Source organism: Hippichthys cyanospilos, chromosome 4, assembly GCF_059441005.1.
Source record: "Hippichthys cyanospilos isolate Australia breed blue-spotted pipefish chromosome 4, RoL_Hcya_1.0, whole genome shotgun sequence".
NCBI lineage: Eukaryota > Metazoa > Chordata > Actinopteri > Syngnathiformes > Syngnathidae > Hippichthys > Hippichthys cyanospilos.
The window spans coordinates 24944109-24964728 of NC_142372.1; the positions used below are offsets into that span (position 1 = coordinate 24944109).

The 20620-nt window shown below is 37.7% G+C and overlaps 3 protein-coding genes across 7 annotated transcripts; all 3 read right to left on the reverse strand.

Moving 5' to 3' along the window:
• Positions 1 to 509: 509 nt before the first annotated feature.
• On the reverse strand, positions 510 to 4507 carry LOC148425134 (guanylyl cyclase-activating protein 2-like). 2 transcript variants are annotated; one of them, XM_088413205.1, is made up of 5 exons: positions 4459 to 4507; positions 3152 to 3284; positions 2859 to 3008; positions 2172 to 2271; positions 510 to 1960 (listed from the first exon to the last, which is right to left on the reverse strand). In XM_088413205.1, exons 2-5 carry the CDS (start codon positions 3185 to 3187, stop codon positions 1833 to 1835), a joined length of 414 nt encoding a protein of 137 aa, XP_088269331.1. In that variant the 5' UTR covers positions 3188 to 3284; positions 4459 to 4507; the 3' UTR covers positions 510 to 1832. The 2 variants fall into 2 exon arrangements, with proteins under 2 accessions (XP_088269331.1, XP_088269330.1); XM_088413204.1 differs by lacking the exon at positions 4459 to 4507 and having other exon boundaries at positions 3152 to 3807.
• A 3875-nt stretch (positions 4508 to 8382) lies between these two features.
• LOC148425135 (uncharacterized) lies at positions 8383 to 11654 on the reverse strand. Of its 4 annotated transcripts, XM_088413363.1 has the most exons (6): positions 10952 to 11063; positions 10501 to 10642; positions 10097 to 10233; positions 9556 to 9627; positions 8995 to 9465; positions 8383 to 8916 (listed from the first exon to the last, which is right to left on the reverse strand). In XM_088413363.1, the coding sequence occupies exons 5-6, from the start codon at positions 9314 to 9316 to the stop codon at positions 8867 to 8869; spliced, it is 372 nt and encodes a 123-aa protein (XP_088269489.1). In that variant the 5' UTR covers positions 9317 to 9465; positions 9556 to 9627; positions 10097 to 10233; positions 10501 to 10642; positions 10952 to 11063; the 3' UTR covers positions 8383 to 8866. The 4 variants fall into 4 exon arrangements, with proteins under 4 accessions (XP_088269489.1, XP_088269486.1, XP_088269487.1 ...); XM_088413360.1 differs by having other exon boundaries at positions 8383 to 9465; XM_088413361.1 differs by lacking the exon at positions 10097 to 10233 and having other exon boundaries at positions 8383 to 9465.
• A 2733-nt stretch (positions 11655 to 14387) lies between these two features.
• Positions 14388 to 18217, reverse strand: guca1g (guanylate cyclase activator 1g). Its single transcript, XM_088413355.1, has 4 exons — positions 17927 to 18217; positions 17667 to 17816; positions 17050 to 17146; positions 14388 to 15246 (listed from the first exon to the last, which is right to left on the reverse strand). Exons 1-4 carry the CDS (start codon positions 18119 to 18121, stop codon positions 15125 to 15127), a joined length of 564 nt encoding a protein of 187 aa, XP_088269481.1. The 5' UTR covers positions 18122 to 18217; the 3' UTR covers positions 14388 to 15124.
• Between the last annotated feature and the right edge of the window lie 2403 nt (positions 18218 to 20620).

Sequence of the window (20620 nt, forward strand, 5' to 3'; positions counted from 1 at the left end):
ATATATATATATATATATATATATATATATATATATATATATATATATATATATATATATATACTGTATATATATATATATATATATATATATATATATATATATATATATATATATATATATATATATATATATATATATATATATATATATATATATATATATATATATATATATATATATATGTCCAGAATGATGTCCAGAATGCATCAGGGGTGGCCAAACGCTCGTCTATGTGAGATTTTTTTTATGGCAAATCACATTCATCAATGATTTTCATCCACCATCCATAAATCATTTTCAATTTGACTCAATAACCAGGCAATATGTTTCTTTTTTGTCATTTTTCGTTAATCATTTATTCGATTTCCATTTGTTATTAGATGGCAATGAGAGGTATTAAAATCATTAGTTGTGGATTAGGGTTTTGACAAAGACTAGGCACTATGTAAGTAGCAACAAAAATAATACTGATTGTTCTGTCCTCCCAAGATGTTAAGGTGGTTTTCATCAAGGTAGACAGACAGCGAACAGCAAAATGAGGGCAACTTCTTTAATCGTTGTGTCGTTCTAACGCATTTATTTTGTAAAACTGCCAAGAAGAATATATACCAATCGTAAGTATACATATGCGAAAATCACATCTTACCAAATGTAGATAACTGTGAATATTAAATCAAACATACAACCACAAATAATGTTCTCTTCAATATGAAATGCTAATGGGCTAACAAGAAAATGCTAACAAGAAAATGCTAACAAGCCAACACATACAAAAGCAGCACCGTTTAAAATGCTGATATAAACTAACATTAGCCAGCTTATTATCTATTATGACACGAATGACCAACAATGGGCATATTAGGGTAAATAGACACTCGTGGGCCAGCTCTCGGAAGGATGGACAACAACGTGTGGCATCGACATAACTGCTCCCAACTGGAACACCTCCCCCTCCCCTCCAGAAATGCACTCCCAACAGCGGCCAGAGGCGGCGCCAAAAAAACAAAAACCAAGGCACAAGTCTAACTGTTTTAACTGTTCCAGAACACTGATATTACACTTTTTTTTTTCCTAAGGACAACAGCCATCCTGCACCAAAACGTAGGGGATCTTATCTCTGTGAGTGAGTATAATAGTGTTTTCAGACACACATATTTCTGCACTTTAAGTCTTTCCCCAAACTTGACCTAAAATAACCTAAAACAGCACAAAATGTTTTTACTTGACATAGTGACATGGCTGCACATACACCAGGCACACTGGTACAGAGTGACATAAGATAAAAGTACAAAAAAAGAAGCACTAAGAAAACGTCCATCCGTTTTTTTTTTTTTTCTTACCCTCACTAGGCTTGCTGGCATGCTGCTATTTATCTCACCCTGAACTGGTTACCAACCAATCGCAGGGCAGACAAACAACTACAGTATTCACAAACCACTATAAACAACTACACCTTCCATGCATGTTTTTTGGAAATGTTTTGTAAACTGGAGAGCGAGGACAAAACCCACACGGCCACAGGGACAAATATGCAAACTCCACACAGGAAGGCTGGAGCCGGAATCAGACCCAGGACATCTAAACTGTGAGGGAGACATGAAGTCTTCCTCCATGCCACACACATATCTACTTCACAAAAAAAAACAAAAAAAAAAACAGAGAAGAGTTATAAGTACAAGAAACACTTAAATCCTGTTTTGGCATTTCAAATGTGTATTGTATAGGAATCCACATTGTTTTTCATGAGAATACAAAATTAAGTACATTATGTTTTGCATAACACAGACACCAATCACATACTGTACAGGCTACTAACTGAGTATACAGTATTATGACTTTGAATTCTTCTCTTGCTGTTCAATAAACCAGTCACAGGGTGCAAAATCCAATTTGAGCTGATCCATTACCCATGGGTCCTTTTCAGCTCCTTCAATAAATTCCTCCAGGGAAATTTGACCTGAACAACACAAAAGTGAAACTGCATGTTACACAACATGAAATAGTGATTGAATTTTTTGCTTGGAATTGAATTTTTTGCTTGGAATTATTATGTATATTCACAATAATTTCATTATATTTCCTCAGAGAAGTGGTGGTGTAATCGACCTTAGTTTTTGAGATAACTATTAATGTAATTTACGATAAAAGTTATATTGAACATAACTTACTGTCTTTATTTTTGTCCACTTGGGTAAATATTCTATTGCAGATATCCTCAATGTTCTCTGGATCTCCCGGAGAAGTTTCTTTCTTCAATTTGCAGATAATCTGAGCAGATGTTTAAAAAAAAACAGAAAAAAAGGTAGTAATCACATTAAACATGTAATAATTCTTTCCACAATGTGACTTTTTTCCTTGTAATTTGTCATGTCAACAAAGTGTATTTATTTATAGTCCGACCAGCAAAAGATTTTGCTTGCAGGGGGACAATGACTCGCCCACATATGATTTTGTTCTGCATAATGTACATTGTCCCATGTGTGTTTTGGATATTTTGTGCAATAAAACTTGAACTTTTGTACCAAATTCTGAGAGATTTATTTGGCACAAATAGAAAATTTCACAATATTTACAATGTTTAAGGCTGTTTTTCATCAGATTGATCGGAGCATGCTCACAACCATCCAATTGCTACAAAACAGATTCACAACGTAGATAAATAATGACTTTCTGAATTATTAGGGAACAACACTTAAAAATGATATCATTGCGGTGGTATAAAGGTGAAAATTTACAAATTATCACTTCAATGTACATATGTAGAAGTGGTTCTATTTTTCAGTGAACAAACTTCAGCATTCTATTCGCTTCCAACACTCCATCATAAGCCTAAAAAAACAAAGCATAGTACAAACCTTGATAATATGTCTAACTTCTTCTCTATCCAGGCGGCCATTCCCATCTCTGTCATATACCTTAAAGGACCATTTAAGTTTGTCCTCAAGTTTCCCCCGTAAAACAAGATGAACGGCTGCCACATATTCCATAAAGTCTATTTTTCCATCCTGGAAAAAAATACAAGGACAAAAAAAATTGCATTTCAATAATATTCACAAAGTGCAACATTTCTGAATGGAAAGTGCTTTCAATAGAGTTGGATAAAACAAATATTACAAAATATTACATGTTAAACATTGTGGTACGTTACCTTATTTGTGTCAAATGATCGAAACACATTTTCCATGTATGCTGATTCTTCTTCTGAGGATTCGTTGTTAACTCGAAAAATTTTCTTGAATTCGTGTAAGTGTAGATTACCACTTGGACATTCGCTTGCAAATCTACGGTACAACGCCTGGATGTTTTGGAGGGTAACTTCTTTATCAGTACTACTATGAGCTTGACCCATAATTTTAAACAAAATCATATAAAAATTTGATGCCCTCTCCCAAATTTCTCTAAAAGTTGTCAAGCAACATCACTATGCATTGTCAATTCTTCTTTGGTTTCTCCCACAGATTAACCATTGCAGAATTTATTCAATTATTTCAAAAAATTCCCCCAAATTGTGTCTCCCTGTACATTTGAGTTAAGTAAAAAAAAAAAAAAAAAAGAAAAAAAGACTCCTTTCCTTGACGAAGCAAGACAACATCTTACTAGTAAAAAAAAAACCTGGCAGTTCAAAGTGAGAAGGAGCATATGGGCATATGTGCAGAGGAGTAACACAGAGCTCTCAGGGAGATTAGGGATTACGTCAAAAGCCAACCTCCCGGTTTTAGTTCAATGGTGAATTCACTTCAGGTTTGTCTGACCGTAGTTAATTAGACTAACCCACTAAAAATAGACCAGCTCTCTATCAGGTGCTTTAGCTAAACCACTTGAGAGTGTCATATTCCAGATGATCCCTTGCAACTACGGTATTTTAACTATCTACGACAAATTAAAAAAATACATTGTTTCAAAAGGGGATTCCATTTATTAACTTATTAAATCAGACACCAAAGTTATCTCCATCTTGATGTTACCAACATTAGGTATATATACAAACGTTTTATGAAAAGAGGGGGTTTAGCCCCCAGAAATTGTAAAGGATGTGAACGAATCAGAGCACGTGCAAGATTTTCAAAGCAGCTAACGCAATCAGAAAATATTGTAATGTGGTGACCCTCAGAGGAAAGTTATTTACCCTCACTCTGTAACTTTAAAAGAGGAAGGGGATGAAAGACTTGGAAGGGATAGAAAGACTTGATGGGATAAAGGGGGATCGAGCTTGTTGCATGCTCTGTAAGCAATCAGTTCTGTGTGGAGAGCAAAAGAAAGAAGACCAGCCATGGTCTCATCTTGTCATTTGCCATCATCCATAGTATAAACAGTTAAAGTCAGCATTATTTACATTACATTCATCAGCATTAATTAACATTAATGACAACACCCAAGCCCATTGCTTTCAAAAAACAACAACAAAAATACAGAGACTGCTGAAACGTGCTGTACATGGAGACTAATGCGACTTACTGACACTTTAGCTGTTTTGTATAAATAGATATATTTTTTGTAAAGTGAAGCCTGAGCGGTAGGGCGCGCAAAAACAAATGGAAAATCAACCGCCCCATCCTCATTGGAAGCAGTCGTCTTGTGACGGGCAACCATGTCTCTCACCCGGTAGGCGTGTTGCAATGAACCTTTGATGCTTTGAATCTGTTGGCTTTGTCTTTGCTGATTTGGACAGTATTGTACAGTTTTGTTTTGTGATGGCGTGCAAAGAGTAAAGACATACACTAGTTGTGCATCGTGTGGTTTCTTCGTCTTGCCACAGTCTCACATTTTGCAAGCTTGTGTGCTGCTTTATAACTGTATACCTTGTCTTGGTAACTGTTTCAAATCAGCTGCATCCAGTTTTGTTCTGATTTCTGTCCACGTGGAAAAATACCCAAGCAGTTGCGAAGTTTCAGTTTCGTTTCGATAAGATATATATATATATATATATATATATATATATATATATATATATATATATATATATATATATATATATATATATATATATATATATATATATATATATATACAAGTACTCGTTTGCTCACGTACGCCCTCTTCATTGCAGCAGAGAACTATCAGCCTCACCTGTGCCTTTTCACTGCGGTTTTATTTCCCATCAGCAAAAATAATACGTCCCTAACTAACAAACATTAAACTTTAATGGTTAAAGACATTAGCCAGACTGTGGAAAATCAGGTAAAAAAAACGTATCTGCAAACATTATATTGGCGACATGCAGATATGCGGAAAGCGCCAGGTGCACGTATCAACCCGGTTTGTGATCACCTATAGTGATCACTTGCCTCACCTATAGTTTCATCCCTGTATTTGAACAGGAAATAGGCAAATTCAGTTCAGAGGTCAAGTTCAGAGGTCCCAAGTTCAATTCCACCTCTGGCCTTCCTGGAGTTTGCATGTTCTCCCGGTGCCCACGTGGGTTTGCTTCAGGTACCCCGGTTTCCACCCACAATCCCCAAAGCATGCATGGTAAGATCGGACACTCCAAATTGCCCTTAGGTGTGTCTGTGGGAGTGGGGCTTCTAAGAACTAACTTTATACTCAAATGTGCAATGTTGTAACTCTCTGAACATACATTGTTGAATATCCATCCAAATAATATGCTACATCGGGTTACTCCGCTCAGATTTGTTGGTTTGCATAAGTGCATTAGTCTCATTGATTTTTTTCTCATGACCATTAGCAGTACAATATTGTATATACAGTACGTAAAGGCACCAAGAAGTTGTGTGCCCTAACAATGCAGGCTATGAGCGTTCAAATTGTTGACTTGTACTTTATAGGAGCATATGTGGCTAGCAGCCAATAGTAAAACAAAGACAAAAGGCCCATCTTGAAAATGTTTTATTTAGTAAAGCTTTAAGCTTTCACAGAAAATTTGCGCAGTGAGAAAAGGAGATCTTTCCTCTGCTGTTTTCTTTTACGAAGACTTTCTTCATGTTTGCTGAGGCGGCGACGCAGCGCTCTCGTTTTTTTGGGCTTCAAATCCAGGGGCTTATACTTCTTGCCCTAAAAATCAATCAATCAAAACATAGTACATAAGAGAAAAACAAAAAGTAAATGTAATATAGCACGCATGTGTGTAAACCAGTGGTTTACGTCTACGTTTTATGTCTATTGTGTGTAATGGTGGAGTTGGCACGTCCTCTTCGGGCACTCCGGCTTTCTCCCACAATCCAAAAACTTGCATGGCAGTTGTATTGGACACTCTCAATCAGGGGTCACCAACCTTTTTGAAACAGAGAGCTACTTCTTTGTTACTGAGTAATGCAAACGGCTACCAGTTAATCTGAAGACACCGATCATGTTCATGATTTTCACAATAATTAAGGAACAGCTGTAGTAAATATGTAACGCAAGTGTAATATGTCATGTAAATGTAATACAGGTATACAATGATCCCTCCTACTTCGCGGTCTCAGATATCGCGGTCTCAGTACTTCTCAGCTTTTTCCTGGAAAAATAAAAAATATTTCAAAATAAAAAAATCATTTAAAAAATGTGCAAAAATGTACAAAAATTGAAAAAGAGCAAAAAAGTACATTATACAGTACTGTATTAATCAAATAACAAAGTAATATGAGTTAATAACTGTGTTAAGAATTCTTCAAGCGTTAGAGTTTGTGATGTTTTTTTATCTTATTTTGAAAGTTATACTTTTAATTTGTCGGGTCGCGTTGCATTTCCGTTTAATGTTTTACGTTCTCTGTGCGTCATTCGGCTCGTTAAGGTGACATAGTGAATGACAACGTCAGCTCATATTTATAGTTTATTATCATTTATGTTAATAACGCACACTACTGCCTATGTTTGGTAAGCGATGAGTGTTTATTCTGTTTGTGTTCTTTTGTGTAGAGGTTGCACTTTATAGTTAGTAATTGTTAGTTGTTGCTAACCCGCTAATGTCGGCTAAAAATACAGTAAATTCATAGATTAAGTGTTTATATGTTAGTTGACTGACTTTACAATTGTTGTTGATTTATTATTCAACAGATACTACATGATACACCATACATGAGCCAAAATAAATGTGAAGTTCAACATGATGACTTGCGTACTGTCTCACCGGAGTCTTGGTGCAGATAACCAGTCCTGAGAACAAATTCTCAACAAACTAAGTAGTATTAGTTATTTAATGAATATACAATAATGTTAATAAGGATATTATAATGTTAAATAAGAGGAGAAAGGAAATAAAATAGGAAATAAAAGGAAAGGAAATAAAAAAAAATTGTTTTTGGTTACTGTGGCTATATTGGGGCGTACATAGAAATCTAGGAACTGATATCCTACTTCGCGGGTTTCAGACTTCGCGGGGGTTTGACAGCCCCCATTAACCGCGAAGTCGGAGGGATCACTGTAATAGTTATTTGTGAAATTCATAGAAAGTTTTTGGAATGTGGCCGGAGGGAAACCGTGCGGGCTCGGGAAGAACACGCAAACTCCACACAGGAAGGCCGGAGCGACTGAATATGAACTCGGGACTGTCAAGCGAACCTGCTAACCACTCTTCCTCCAAGCTGCCCTTTCTTGAACTTAAATGACAATATTTGTCTTAACGGCATAGACAAAAATCAATTAGAATTGTGATCTTTGGATCACGGAAAAACAAAAAATATTTTACTTTGTCTTATACTTTAATCTCCATTTGAGAGCATGTACTTTTACTTTAGATTTTTGAATCAGCACTTTCACTTTTACTCAAGTCTTTTTTTTTTCCATAGGGTAGCTTTGCTTCTACTCAAGTAAACAATGTGCGTACTTTGCAAAAGCCATGCAAATAAATGTGCTCTTATCGACCAACAGCATGTTTTAAATATAATCGTAGGTCTAGTTATTAAATCGTAAACTTCACTATTACTTGACGAGAAACAGGGCCCAGGGTCGATCCGTAGGAGGCCTATTTTCAAAAACTTAAAATTTATTTACAAAACCAAAGCGGCTCGCAACCTACAACCAAAAGAGTCACCGACCTTAGGCCTATAGGTCTCCATGAGCGGCGGCATCAAAAAATTCAAAGTCGTTCCCTAATAAAATCCCTATTCATTATTTTTTATGGAAGTATAACAAAACTTAAAATGGCTGTAAAGTCCTCAGATTTTACGGTAGATGGACAAAAAAACGATAATCGATGTCGATAAGAGACAATCCTCCATATTTTCAGGCGCAATAGCAATATTTAACACATTTTCAAAGTTTTTGCCCAAAATAGCTACTCAAAATGTTTTTATTTAGTGCAATTTTGAACTAAGCTTTCCACAGCAAATAAATCACTCAATTTTCACACCAGAAACTTTATACTTGATGAAAGCATGCAGAAACATCATAATTTTAGTCAACAAAAGCAAAATTTGCATATTTCTTTCTACAATCACAAATTATTTAGGTTGGATTCCGATGTCTCTTTTGCTGCAGCACGCCTTTGCCGGCTATCTGGCCCTCGTCCTTCAACGATCACTTTTGCCTGTTGGCCTATGACTTGAGGGCCTGGGCCAGCTTCCTGGACTTGTACAAGTTCCTGTCACTCACTGTCTCCTTCCTGCCCTCCTTGACCCTGCTCCTCCTCCTGCCAGTCGGCTGCTCCAAGGCCTTGATCTTCCTCGCTTCTGAAGTCACGCCCTTGGAGAAGTTCGTACCTAAACAGTTGACGAAGGACCTGCTGATGTGTGGCAAGATGCTGTTGGCCAGCCTGTGCCTTTGCTATGTGGAAAGCTTTGACAGCAAATTTGCGCATTGAGTAAAGGAGATCTTTCCTCTACTCTTCCTTTGCACGCAGACTCTCTTCATGTTTGTTAAGGCAGCGCCGCAGCGCTCTGGTTTTCTTGGGCCTCAGATCCAGGGGCTTGTACTTCTCACTATAAAATCAATCAAGATGGTGTTGGCCAGCCTGTGCCCCTCCTGGCACCCGTACCCCTGCAAGGTCAAGTATGAGGGCGCCAGGAACTCCAGCAGGTGCCTGAACTCCCTGTGGCGCAGGGAGCGAAACCTCACCCTGCGCTCCTTCTTGTCCTCCCTGGTGTGGCATCAGTGAGTCCCACGACGACATCCAGAAGGATCCCATGTGGGCCATGGGAAGAGATGGCCGCTTCAGGACCACCCGGCCCGTCTCCAGCCCTCCCCTATCGACCGGCTCAGCCAGGGCATCGAACATCACAGAGGACGGATCGCCCCTCTCTAGCTCCACGGCAACCTTTGTCTTTTCCTGCAGGGTGAGTGCCTGCTTGCAGCACTCAGCCACAGAGGAGCTGGCCTGGACCTTCCTGGCCAGGTAGCCGGCACAGTTGCCGAACGCAGCGCGGAGCAGTTTGTCCATCGACAGGTCCGGCTGGGCATCGGCCAGCTTCCTGGCAAGCTCAGCCAAGATCCCTTCGTCGTGCTTCTTCCCCTCTGTCGTAGCACGGTCCAGGTCGGCCTGCACGTCAAAACGCCTGGTCCTCGACGCGTGTTGGGCACAGAAACATCCTGTAGAAAACATGCAGAAGCGGAGATTGACAATGGTGAACGAGCGGGTTAATGAAAACTCAAAAGGTTGGAGCAAATCCTCATCCTCACCTTGTAAAATGTGGACAGATTGTCCTTTTCCGCCTGACGCACTCTGGCGATAGATTTGCGGACAACGCAAAACTGCAAAAGAAAGTACAGTACTTAAGACTCGATGCTTCAAATGGAGAATCGGCCTTTAATGAATTACCCTGAAAGTCGTACTGATTATCACATTAATTTTCATGTATATATACATACACGTACATGTGTCACACACATATGTGCTATATATGTGATTACAATGCATTCTAGGCGTTTGGGGATCATTTTCACTTCTCTGGCACGTTTATGTTATTATTATTGTTACAAAATAGTGACGGGACAAATAATACCAAAGTCTGTAACCTAATCTATGGAAGTGGCTTTTTTTTAAACTAATTTTCCAAGTATCCTAGATGTATAAACAAGTAATATATGCCATAAATATTATTTTTTGGGGAAAAAAATGGTATGAAAGGGTTAAAGATAAAATAAAGTGATAGCATGCAGACATTAAAAGTAGAACCATACTAAGCCATCCAACCACTTTATGAATTTACACAGTACTCACATCTTCGACAGTTTAGGCGCAGCTGCGCCGGTTACTTTGGCTACACGAAGCTGTGATAGCTCATTTTTCAAATCATCAAGCTGCTTGAGCAGCTCCTCCTCCTCCTTACTGCGCAACTCTTCTGTTTTGATCGTAGCCTGGATAAAATAGGATTTCACAAAAGTTGTTCCGATGGGGAAAAACATGGATCTTCGATAAAGCCTGTAACCTAATCTATGGAAGTGGCTTTTTTTTATGACTAATTTTCCAAGTATCCTAGATATATAAATGCCATAAATATTATTTTTTGGGGAAAAAAATGGTAGTGAAAGGGTCAAAGATAAAATAAAGTGATAGCATGCAGACATTCAAAGCAGAACCACACGAAGCCATCCAACCGCTTTATGAATTTACACAGTACTCACATCTTCGACAGCTTAGACGCAGAACCGCCAGTTACTTTGGCCACGCGAAGGTGTGACAGTTCATTTTTCAGATCATCATTCAGATCTTGAAGCAGCTCCTCTCTTTCTTCTTACCACGCGAATCTCGTGCTTTGGTCTCAGCCTGTATAAAATAAGATTTAACATAATGACAAAAGTTGTTCCGATGGGGAAAAAGACGGAGTTTAGATAAAGCCTGTAACCTAATCTATGGAAGTGGGCATTTTTTTTAACTAATTTTCCAAGTATCCTAGATATATAAATGCCATAAATATTTGTGTGTGTGTGTGTGTGTGTGTGTGTGTGTGGGGGGGGGGGGGGGGGGGGGGGGTAGTGAAAGGATCAAAGATAAAATAAAGTGATAGCATGCAGACATTCAAAGCAGAACCACACGAAGCCATCCAACCACTTTATGAATTTACACAGTACTCACATCTTCGACAGTTTAGGTGCAGCTGTGCCGGTTACTTTGGCCACACGAAGCTGTGATAGCTCATTTTTCAAATCATCAAGCTGCTTGAGCAGCTCCTCCTTCTTACTGCGCAACTCTTGTGCTTTGATCGTAGCGTGGATAAAATAAGATTTCACAAACAGACAAAAGTTGTTCCGATGGGGAAAAGATGGATCTTAGATAAAGCCTGTAACTATGGAAGTGGCTATTTTTGTTTTTTTACTAATTTTCCTTACTACAGATTCGTCACAAACTACGTGGAAATTGATTAACTGTCTAACTGTCATGGTAATTAATAATCACACGAAACAAAGTGATTCATTTTCAACTTCTAATTATCTGCAGGAAAATGTAAACACAGTAAAAATCTAAAACGATCAAAAATAAATGTCCAGAGGTTATGAATGTCCAGGTTTTGAACCCGCGCGGACAAATAAATAAAGGTGGCACTTCCATTGAAGTTACCCGCGGGGGCATAATTTAATCTAGTGTTTAGTTTGACCACGCCCATTTTAACTGGCTCTGGGGAAGTAATGGGGAAAACAGGTTCGCGTTCGTCTTGCATTCACGTCAATTAACGCTCATACCTTACACCACCTCGGGCTCTTTTACGTTGAACTCAATGACGACCGTTACTAGTATGCACACATACAAAAGAATTGATGTAAAAAGACGCATACACGCGATATTACACCCGGCACCCTTCTCAACCTTCGTCTGGGGGCAGTTGGTTTCCGTTCGATCGCATTTAACACACATCCGTAATCATACGGAACAGCATATTCATTCATCAACCACTGCAAAGATAAGGTATGCTGTTGAGGTGCGTTTATTGCACTCTATGTTACTCTGTTTTGAGGAGTTGTGTTGAATGTGTTGTAAGAGGTTAATTTCCCATATTATCAGAAAAGCATCATAGCCGTAAGACTATTCGTTGTTGCGTGTGGACACTATGTTAGTAGCATTTTTGTTTTCCACCCCTTTATGCCAGCTCAGCTGAAGTGCACAGGAAGCAGACGTGGAGTGGAGAGTCATATATCCAATGTTGTAACAACTGATATTATCACCTAAAAGGAATAAACACTAAATGAAATATCGTCCTATCAGGTGATCCTTCATTGGACAAAGTATTTACGCGAGCCGTTCCCGATACGTATATTGAAGCCGCAAACTCAACGTATGCGTAGGTACATATAATGCACATACATACAGATAAGTATGTATAAACGTACATACACATATACAGTATACAAATACTGTACAGTATGTGTGTGTGTGTGAGAGAGTGTTTAGGTTCACTAGAAACAAAAGTACTTTAATAGACTACAGTTGTCTCCACATTTTAAAGGTCGCTTATCTTGCTCGCTCTCTCTCTTAAGCTCTCTCTCACACGCTCACACTTGTGAAGGTATATGTATGTAGCTACATGTGTTATATATATATATATATATATATATATATATATATATATATATATATATATATATATATATATATATATATATATATATATATATATATATATATATATACACACATACACACACACACACACACACATACATTGTACACACATACGAACAGTCCCTACCTATCCTTATGAATGAAAATGCTTTTCCTGTGATTACGAATGCGTGCTGAATGCGATCGGGAAAAAAAACATCAATTATTTTGTGTGTATGCATACTTTTAACAGTCATTATTGTGTTCAGCGCATGAAGGCCCGAGGTAGTGTAAGGTATGAATTTAAATTGACGTGAATGCAAGACGATCGCGACCCTGTCAAGTTGCTTTCCCGGAGCCAGTTATGTTGATTATTTCTTGCGGGCAAACATTTCTTAATAATGACGTTATTTCTTTTTGATAACAGATCTCTTCTATGATCCAAAAGAGGACACTTTATGTTGATTTTTTTTTTGTGGACCAATAAAAATAAAGTTTGAAGATTTATAAAATGTAATAAATGACACACTTTTGTGTGTTTTTTAAACCCCAAATTGCTTTGCACTGGTTCATGGGTACTCTGCTAAAGTCATATACCTAAAAACAAACAAACATGATTGAAAAATAAATAGTGGTCATTTATTCATATCCACAGGCCTTTAACTTCAGGCGGTAAAATTGTTACAGGGGTACTCAAACACTGGCCATATAACCTACTAGACAGACTCACCTTTGGCCACCAGGGTGTCCAAACTCATTTGAGCTCATTTGAGCATAGAGGAAAAACTACTCTCAAGCGGAGCTCACTGTACAGTCATGGTATACAGTATACGGAGCCTTAAAACAGTTAGTGTCAATTATATTTCTGTTTTTGCGATGCCCCAATCAACATCTGTGGCTGTGCAACTTTTCAAGGAGTGCAGTGAAATGCAAAGACTTGAACGGAATGAAACGGTGCTGTAGTGTCTCACTTTGGACACTGGGTAGCTCCCACATAATGATATACTCAACAGTTTACTGTACACTTTAATTCCATTTCCCCCGTTTTGACAGTTTTATTTTTTGAAGCTATGTTAAGTAGAAAACATAATTACCAAGTATGAAATAAACAGCGGTGCTGGATCTGGATCCAAGACCCAGATCTCCAATAGCACACGCATTTGGACAAATGAAAAGGACTCAAGGACTCTCCACCCAAATTTGCAGGGGCTCCTCTACTTTCAGCCTCTGGTTCCGAATAAAGGATGAAGATTCATTTGGATTACAGTGGTAATGCACAATCTTCAGTGGAAATTTTGTGGTCCCTGGGACAAAAGCACGAGAATGGTGCCGTCAAGTAAGTGGCTAACGAGATGAGAAATGAATCCATCAGGAAATTATCATAAAAGCTCACCAAAGTAGAAGATAGAAAGTGTCCTCTGAGTGTGATTGTAGTGGAATTCATTTCCGTCATGTCCACCAAAGCTGATAAAGCGGTCAATGTATCTCTTCACCCTTTGATACCTGTACATTCACACAAAAGTGATATTTTACATTCACCATTGTCAGAGCCTCCATCCTCTATGGAGTTCTCGAGAACTGAGCCATGGATGGACCCGGCTGACGCGCCTTTCTTGTTCTAACTAGTAGTGTGTCAGAAACAATTTGACCCTTGACAGCTGCAACTGTTGTGTGCATTAATTTATTTTCAGCAGCAGTGTGTATGACGTTGAAGAATGTGCGTTTTCAAAACATAAACCATAATTGTGCAAATAAAACCATTTTCCCAAACATTTGAAATGAAAACATAACTGCAGTCAAAACCATTTGCCCTTCCAGTACAATCCTCCCTCACCTTACTTGTAAACCTTGCGCTTATATAAGCTATAGAGCCGCTGGCATTTGGCCCTTACAACAATACTTTACAACATTTTGCAGTTCTATTTACAGTATTCAATGAAAAATGTGTGTGTGTGAAATGTGTGTAATTGAATCAATTAAATCAGTTAACAAAATTCAACACAATTTTAAAGAATGAAATATCACAAACTTTTTCCCCCTAATACATCAACTTTGAACTTTTAATATGTATAACCATATTATTCTTAACTCTTTCAGTGTCATAGAGGAGAATTCTCGTCTTTTAAAATAGTACAAGTCATAAAAATAGTTAATAATATTCTCTTCAAAAACGTTTTTAAGGTGGGTAGCTGACACCCTGGACTAATGCTTACCTAATGTAAGCCTATTGAGGACTGTAGTGACAACTGTGAACATTGGATAACAGTGTTTCCACACATACAACATAGCTATTACCTAAATGCAATTCAAAGGAATGAAAGTCAATCTTTTCATTTGATACGACCCATATTTACATATACATAGCACACAATATTCTGTTGGCCTAGAAAAGATGAATGAAAATGCTAAATATACTAGCCCTCTAAAGGTTTCCTTTTCCGATAAGGCTTGGCACTAAAAGAGTTAATAATGATTACAAGTACTGACATTTCTTTGCCCTGTAGTCACCATTAAAACTCTTCCTTGTACTGGGCCTTCTGAGCTCACTGCCAAATCAGGCCGATAGAACGGATTGAGAACTTCAAACCTGCAGCTCAAATTATGGCAAAACTGAGGCCATAAAAAGATTGTTTGGCTCTTCAAAACAGAAGAATCTCAACATCGAGATGGGAGAAAAAGTCTCTCTTGAACCAATGCTGAGGACGAGTGAGGTCATGGTAGTTTTCCACAATTTTGGGTGACCCAGCCAGAGGCGTTGACATCCAACTTGAACAGGTTCATTACCCATTCATCTTTCTGAGCTCCTTCCATGAATTCCGATAAGGATATCTGACCTATATGACACAAGCAGATTAATGATTAACTTTCTATAATGATTCTAAACAATACAATAACATAGCACTGAGAGAGATTTTATTTTATATACATGTTGTATATTGACCACCTCCAAAGAAATTGCTTCTCAAATAGTGGGGCGGGTGGCTAAAAAAAAACTGAAAAAATAACCAAGTGCATGAAAAGTTCCTGAAACTAAAAATAGATGAATAAATAAATAAAAGAAAATTCTTATTGATTGCATTTACACTCCACATGAAAAAAACAAAGCCTTTAACCTGGGGTCCTCCTAGAGTCTAGGAGACTCCTCCTAGACTCCTAGAGTCTAGGAGACTCCTCCTAGAGTCTAGGAGGACCCCAGGTTAAAGGCTTTGTTTTTGTCATGTGGAGTGTAAATGCAATCAATAAGAATTTTCTTTTATTTATTTATTCATCTATTTTCAGTTTCAGGAACTTTCATGCACTTGGTTATTTTTTTAGTTTTGTAACTCATATAAACACATATAAACGCTGTAAAAAAAAAAAGTTAAAAGTTGATTTATATTGCTTTTTTTTCTTTTGTTAATGTTAATACTTCTGCGGGGGGGCAAGTATGCTTTATTTTAATAACTTATCATATTATACTACTATGAATAATATATATAGACACATTAATTCATGACTTTGTTATGTCCCGCCTTGACTACTGTAATCGTCTTTGGTTGTTCTCTGGTTTTCCCACAGTGAGCATCAAAAGTCTGCAGTCCATTTAACCCTTTCACTCCCATTGACAGCTTTTGAAAAAATGGCAGTGTGTATAGGAATGGTAGGAATAAGATGAAATGCATTCCAGTAGTTCGTTACACACCTATCTACACATTCTAGTGGCTACTAGCAATTTTTCCATACACAACACTGCCCACTGGGCCCACTGTCGACAATGTAGTTTGTGTTGTACAATTTCTCTTCAATTAACCATCTAATACTGCGGAACTATATAGATGACATGTGCTACATGTGTTTTCCTATAGATTAAACTGATTACTATGTATTGTAGGCGTTTGGTGATACTTTTCACTTCTCTGGCTTGTTTGTTTTAGTAGTTTTAGACTTATAAACAAGTGATACCTGTATATGCCATAAGAAAAAAAAAGAATCTGTAGTGAAAGGGTGAATCTAACTTTCAATATGCCCTATAAAACCTACATTTACTTATGTCAGGAGTATTTTGGGGTTGAAGTCGTGGGAAGGCAGACGTCAGTGCCCTTGTTACACAAGAGTCTGGTACAATGCCCTTCGATAAAGCATAATTACTATCACACACACAAAAATATAATCAATAGGTGCATTTTGTGCGCGACACCTAAAAAGCTGTCTACATTGTGAAATAGGACCAGTAATCTGACAAGCCATTTAGAGCAGGGCCATAGTAACATAAAGTTAGCAAAAAGAAAACACACGGAGGATTGTGCTCTTTCGTTGAGGGATGACACTTTGACATCAAGAGGTTGGAAGACTTTTTGGGAGATATGCTGACACTTTCCACAGTGGATTCATCAGCATTTTGGAAACCTTGTCAGCAAGATCCCTTATGTGTGTGTGTGTGTGTGTGTGTAAATATATATATATATATATATATATAGCTATATATATATATATATATATATATATATATATATATATATATATATATATATATATATATATATATATAGGTAGGTTTTAATATATAGGTATCAAATGACACTATTCCCACCATAATGCACACTACCAGAGTAGACCTAATGCTAATGTTTCTTTTTCAAATTAGAATCATTCCTTACCATCGCTATTTTGGTCCACTAGTTCAAAGATTCTGTCACATATTTCAGATGGCGTCAAATCAATATCAGATGTCTGGAGCTTGATTTTGTAGAGAATCTGTGGGATATATAAGACACATGCATACACATGCACACACACGCACACATGCACACGCGCACATGCATACACACAGCATTTGCAATGAGATACATAAAATGAGTCACACACAAACAAGCACACTTTAAAATGGTGGCAGAAAACAGGTTTTATATTTGTTGCTTATCAGACGTTTTGAATTCTAAGTTCACAAAAATGTGGTTATACTTTACTGTAGGTTAAACCAATCAGAAGTATTCATGCCAAGTAAATCCGTTCGCATGGTGGTGGGCTAATTTCACTTGCCTTTAAGGGCTTACTGTAAAGCACAGCCAGATATAGCAGACCTAACCGAACTTCTCATCCTATGCAGTGAACCAACCAGTAACTCTAAGCTTTTTAGCGAGGCTCAATAATGTCTCTAGCAAGGATTAACATTTATGGAACAGTTTCATCATGGCATAACACAGAAGGTTTTTTTTTCACCTAATGACAAAATACAAATCACAAAAGTGTTGTTCTGGACTGTGATTTGCCTTACCCTTATTATCCGTTTCACCTCTTGCCTGTCTAATTTGCCATTTCCATCCTTGTCGTACATCTTGAAAGACCACTTGAGCCTATCCTCAAGATTCCCTCGTAAAATCAAATGAAGCGCTGCCACATATTCCAGAAAATCAAGGGCATTGTCCTGCGATCAAAACAGAAATTTAGAACAGAACGAAGGAAGTTGGGAATATCAGCCAGGATCTAACAACATAACAGTTCATTGCCACCGCTTTGGTTATTCACTTATTTTACCTTATTGGTGTCAAATGAGCGAAATATTGTTTCAATGAAGAGTGACTCCTCTGCAGAGGTGCTGGGTACTCCAAAGATCTTCTTGAACTCATGTAAATGCAACGCGCCACTTGGGCACTCCTTCATGAAAATGATACACAACTCCTGAATCTGTGCTAAATCCATCTCCTCACTATGGCTTTCCTCCTGTCCCATTGTCTTGAATTGATTTGAAAAATAAAAATAAAACTCACAACAAAGCCTGCTGAAGATGCTAAGGTGTGTTCAGGTCACAAAGACAACAGCCAGTCGAACAGCGTGTCCAGTCACTTTCTTGGCAGATTGTAGAAAGGTCGGCTCTTAAGAGGACAAGCCGATTAACTCTTTGACCATATCATTGGTGCCTGACAGGATGAATGCCAGGAAGTCTGCTATCAGTCATTACTGTAACAATTACCTTTCTGTGTTGTTAAACATCTCCAAGTCTGAGAAGTATTTGCGGTCTATAAATCAAATTGTACATCTGTTCAAACAATAAAAAAAAATCCAACACGTGCCAACATAAACTGTATGAATTGCCCTTCTTTCTTAGTGGTTACGATATGTAGTAAGAAGAAGGCCATAATGTGCTGATAGCCGTGGCATTGTTTGCTGAAGCCACATTTTCAGTATAAAATGTCCACCAAAGTATTTTAAGTAAAGATACACATAATTCAAAAAATTTCCCTTATGATCATAAATCTGCCTGTTTAGCCTTGTCTTCAGGACATCCCTTGCCATACATAATTATCCAATCTGTTCCACTAAATCAAATAGAGAAGATCCCTATTTATTCGAAATCCATTTAATGAGTTCCCTATGATCTGACTTGCACAGACATATGGCAAGGAAAAATGTAGCTTCAATTCCACTTCTCCCTCCTGCGGGTAAGTAGGGTTGGGCAAGTTACTTCAAAACTGTAATGCATCATTTATTACTTATTACTGTCATTTCAAAGTAATTAGTTACATTACTATATTACGGCATTTAAATTGTAAGGTGTTACATTATTATTGCTTTTATATTACTTTGACCAAAATAACTGGATGGATTTGCCATTCTAAATGTAGCTCATTATGTTCATTACTCGGGATGGGACGAGATCTCGCGAGAACGGACCCCACGAGGATCTCGTAGATCGAAAGCCACGAGATTCTTTTCCTTGTCAGTTGTTTTGTTTTTTGAGGCACAAAGCCAGAAGTGTATGGAGGACCAAAAGTGCTAAAATTCAATAAATAAATGTACCATTCAATCATTAAATATAAATGTCATTAAACAATTAAATGTGTCATTAATGAATTAAAAGTGTCATTAATTAAATAAGTGTTTAATTAATTAATTTAAACGTTTCGTTGAATTAATTAAACATTTATTTAACTATTGACACTTTTATTTAATGACACAGTTAATTGTTTAATGACACATTTATTTAATTATTGACACTTTTATTTAATTATTGACATTTTTTATTTAATGACATGCTGTTGCTTCGTTTCATCTTCGTGTCATTAATTAAATAAGTGTTTAATTAATTAATTTAAACGTTTCGTTGAATTAATTAAACATTTATTTAACTATTGACACTTTTATTTAATGACACAGTTAATTGTTTAATGACACATTTATTTAATTATTGACACTTTTATTTAATTATTGACATTTTTTATTTAATGACACACTGTTGCTTCGTTTCATCCCTTGCTTATCTGTCAAGCTCGCTCGTCAAAGTTTAATGGGCGGGTCCTAACACCTCATTGGTTACCCTGCTTTGTCTTGCAAGGGTAACCAATCAGGTGTTAGGACCTGCCTATCAAACTTTAAGATAAGCAAAGGATGAAACACGGCCAGTTTTCGGCAATTAGTTTATCTGTCAACCTCTCTCGTCAAGTTAGTGGGCGGGTCCAAAGCCTGTTAACTGAAATCATGTCCAATCCATTACTATATGGCGTTATATTTGTGCCACAATTACGAGCGAGCGGAAAAAAATTGAGCGGAGAAAATCAAACTGAGCGAGTGAAAACAGATTTTGAGCGCTGAAAGAAAGTTATTGAAAAGAACTTTCTCGCTCAAAATTCCATTTTGCTTGCTCGCAATGGCATTCTCGCGCTCAACATCTCGCTCTCGCTCGCGATACTCCTCCCTCCCTCCCTCGCTCAACATCGCGTTTGCTCAACATTGAGCTCTCGCTCGCTCGAGTCGTCCTCTGCGCTCGTTCAGTTCTGCTCACGCGTTACGTTTGTGCCACAAAACCAGCCAATCGGTGCTTGTAAAAGCACACTGATTGACAGCTTGGTATCCAATGAGATTGCTTGTTGTGTTCACCCGGAACGAGCAAACGAGAGTGCGTCACATCGACTTGGGCGGGAGGAGGTGGGCTTATATTATTAAAGTACAAAAAATAACAAGGTATTTCTGTCAAATGATACAATACAGTAATAATAATAATATTAAATGTAATTCTCCAGCCTAAGTCCGTGTTGACGCACTCTCGTTTGCCCTTTCCGGGTGAACACAGGGCAAACGAGAGTGCGTCAGCGGATAGCGTACAAGGAATCTCAATGGATACCAAGTTGTCAATCAATGTGCTTTTACAAGCTCTGATTGGCTGGTTTTTGTTGCTATATTGCTTTTGGAAAATATGTATTTCCTTCACTGCATATGTCTATATCATCTGTC

Coding starts and splice junctions, on each gene's coding strand:
- LOC148425135 (XM_088413362.1), bottom strand. CDS start 9,316: ATGGACAAACTGCTCCGCGCTGCGTTCGGCAACTGTGCCGGCTACCTG.
- LOC148425134 (XM_088413204.1), bottom strand. CDS start 3,370: ATGATTTTGTTTAAAATTATGGGTCAAGCTCATAGTAGTACTGATAAA. Junction 3,009..3,151: donor GATCATTTGACACAAATAAG/GTAACGTACCAC, acceptor ATTTTTTTCCAG/GATGGAAAAATAGACTTTAT. Junction 2,272..2,858: donor AAGTTAGACATATTATCAAG/GTTTGTACTATG, acceptor ACATCTGCTCAG/ATTATCTGCAAATTGAAGAA.
- guca1g (XM_088413355.1), bottom strand. CDS start 18,121: ATGGGACAGGAGGAAAGCCATAGTGAGGAGATGGATTTAGCACAGATT. Junction 17,817..17,926: donor GCTCATTTGACACCAATAAG/GTAAAATAAGTG, acceptor TTTTGATCGCAG/GACAATGCCCTTGATTTTCT. Junction 15,247..17,049: donor AGTGGACCAAAATAGCGATG/GTAAGGAATGAT, acceptor TGTGTCATATAG/GTCAGATATCCTTATCGGAA.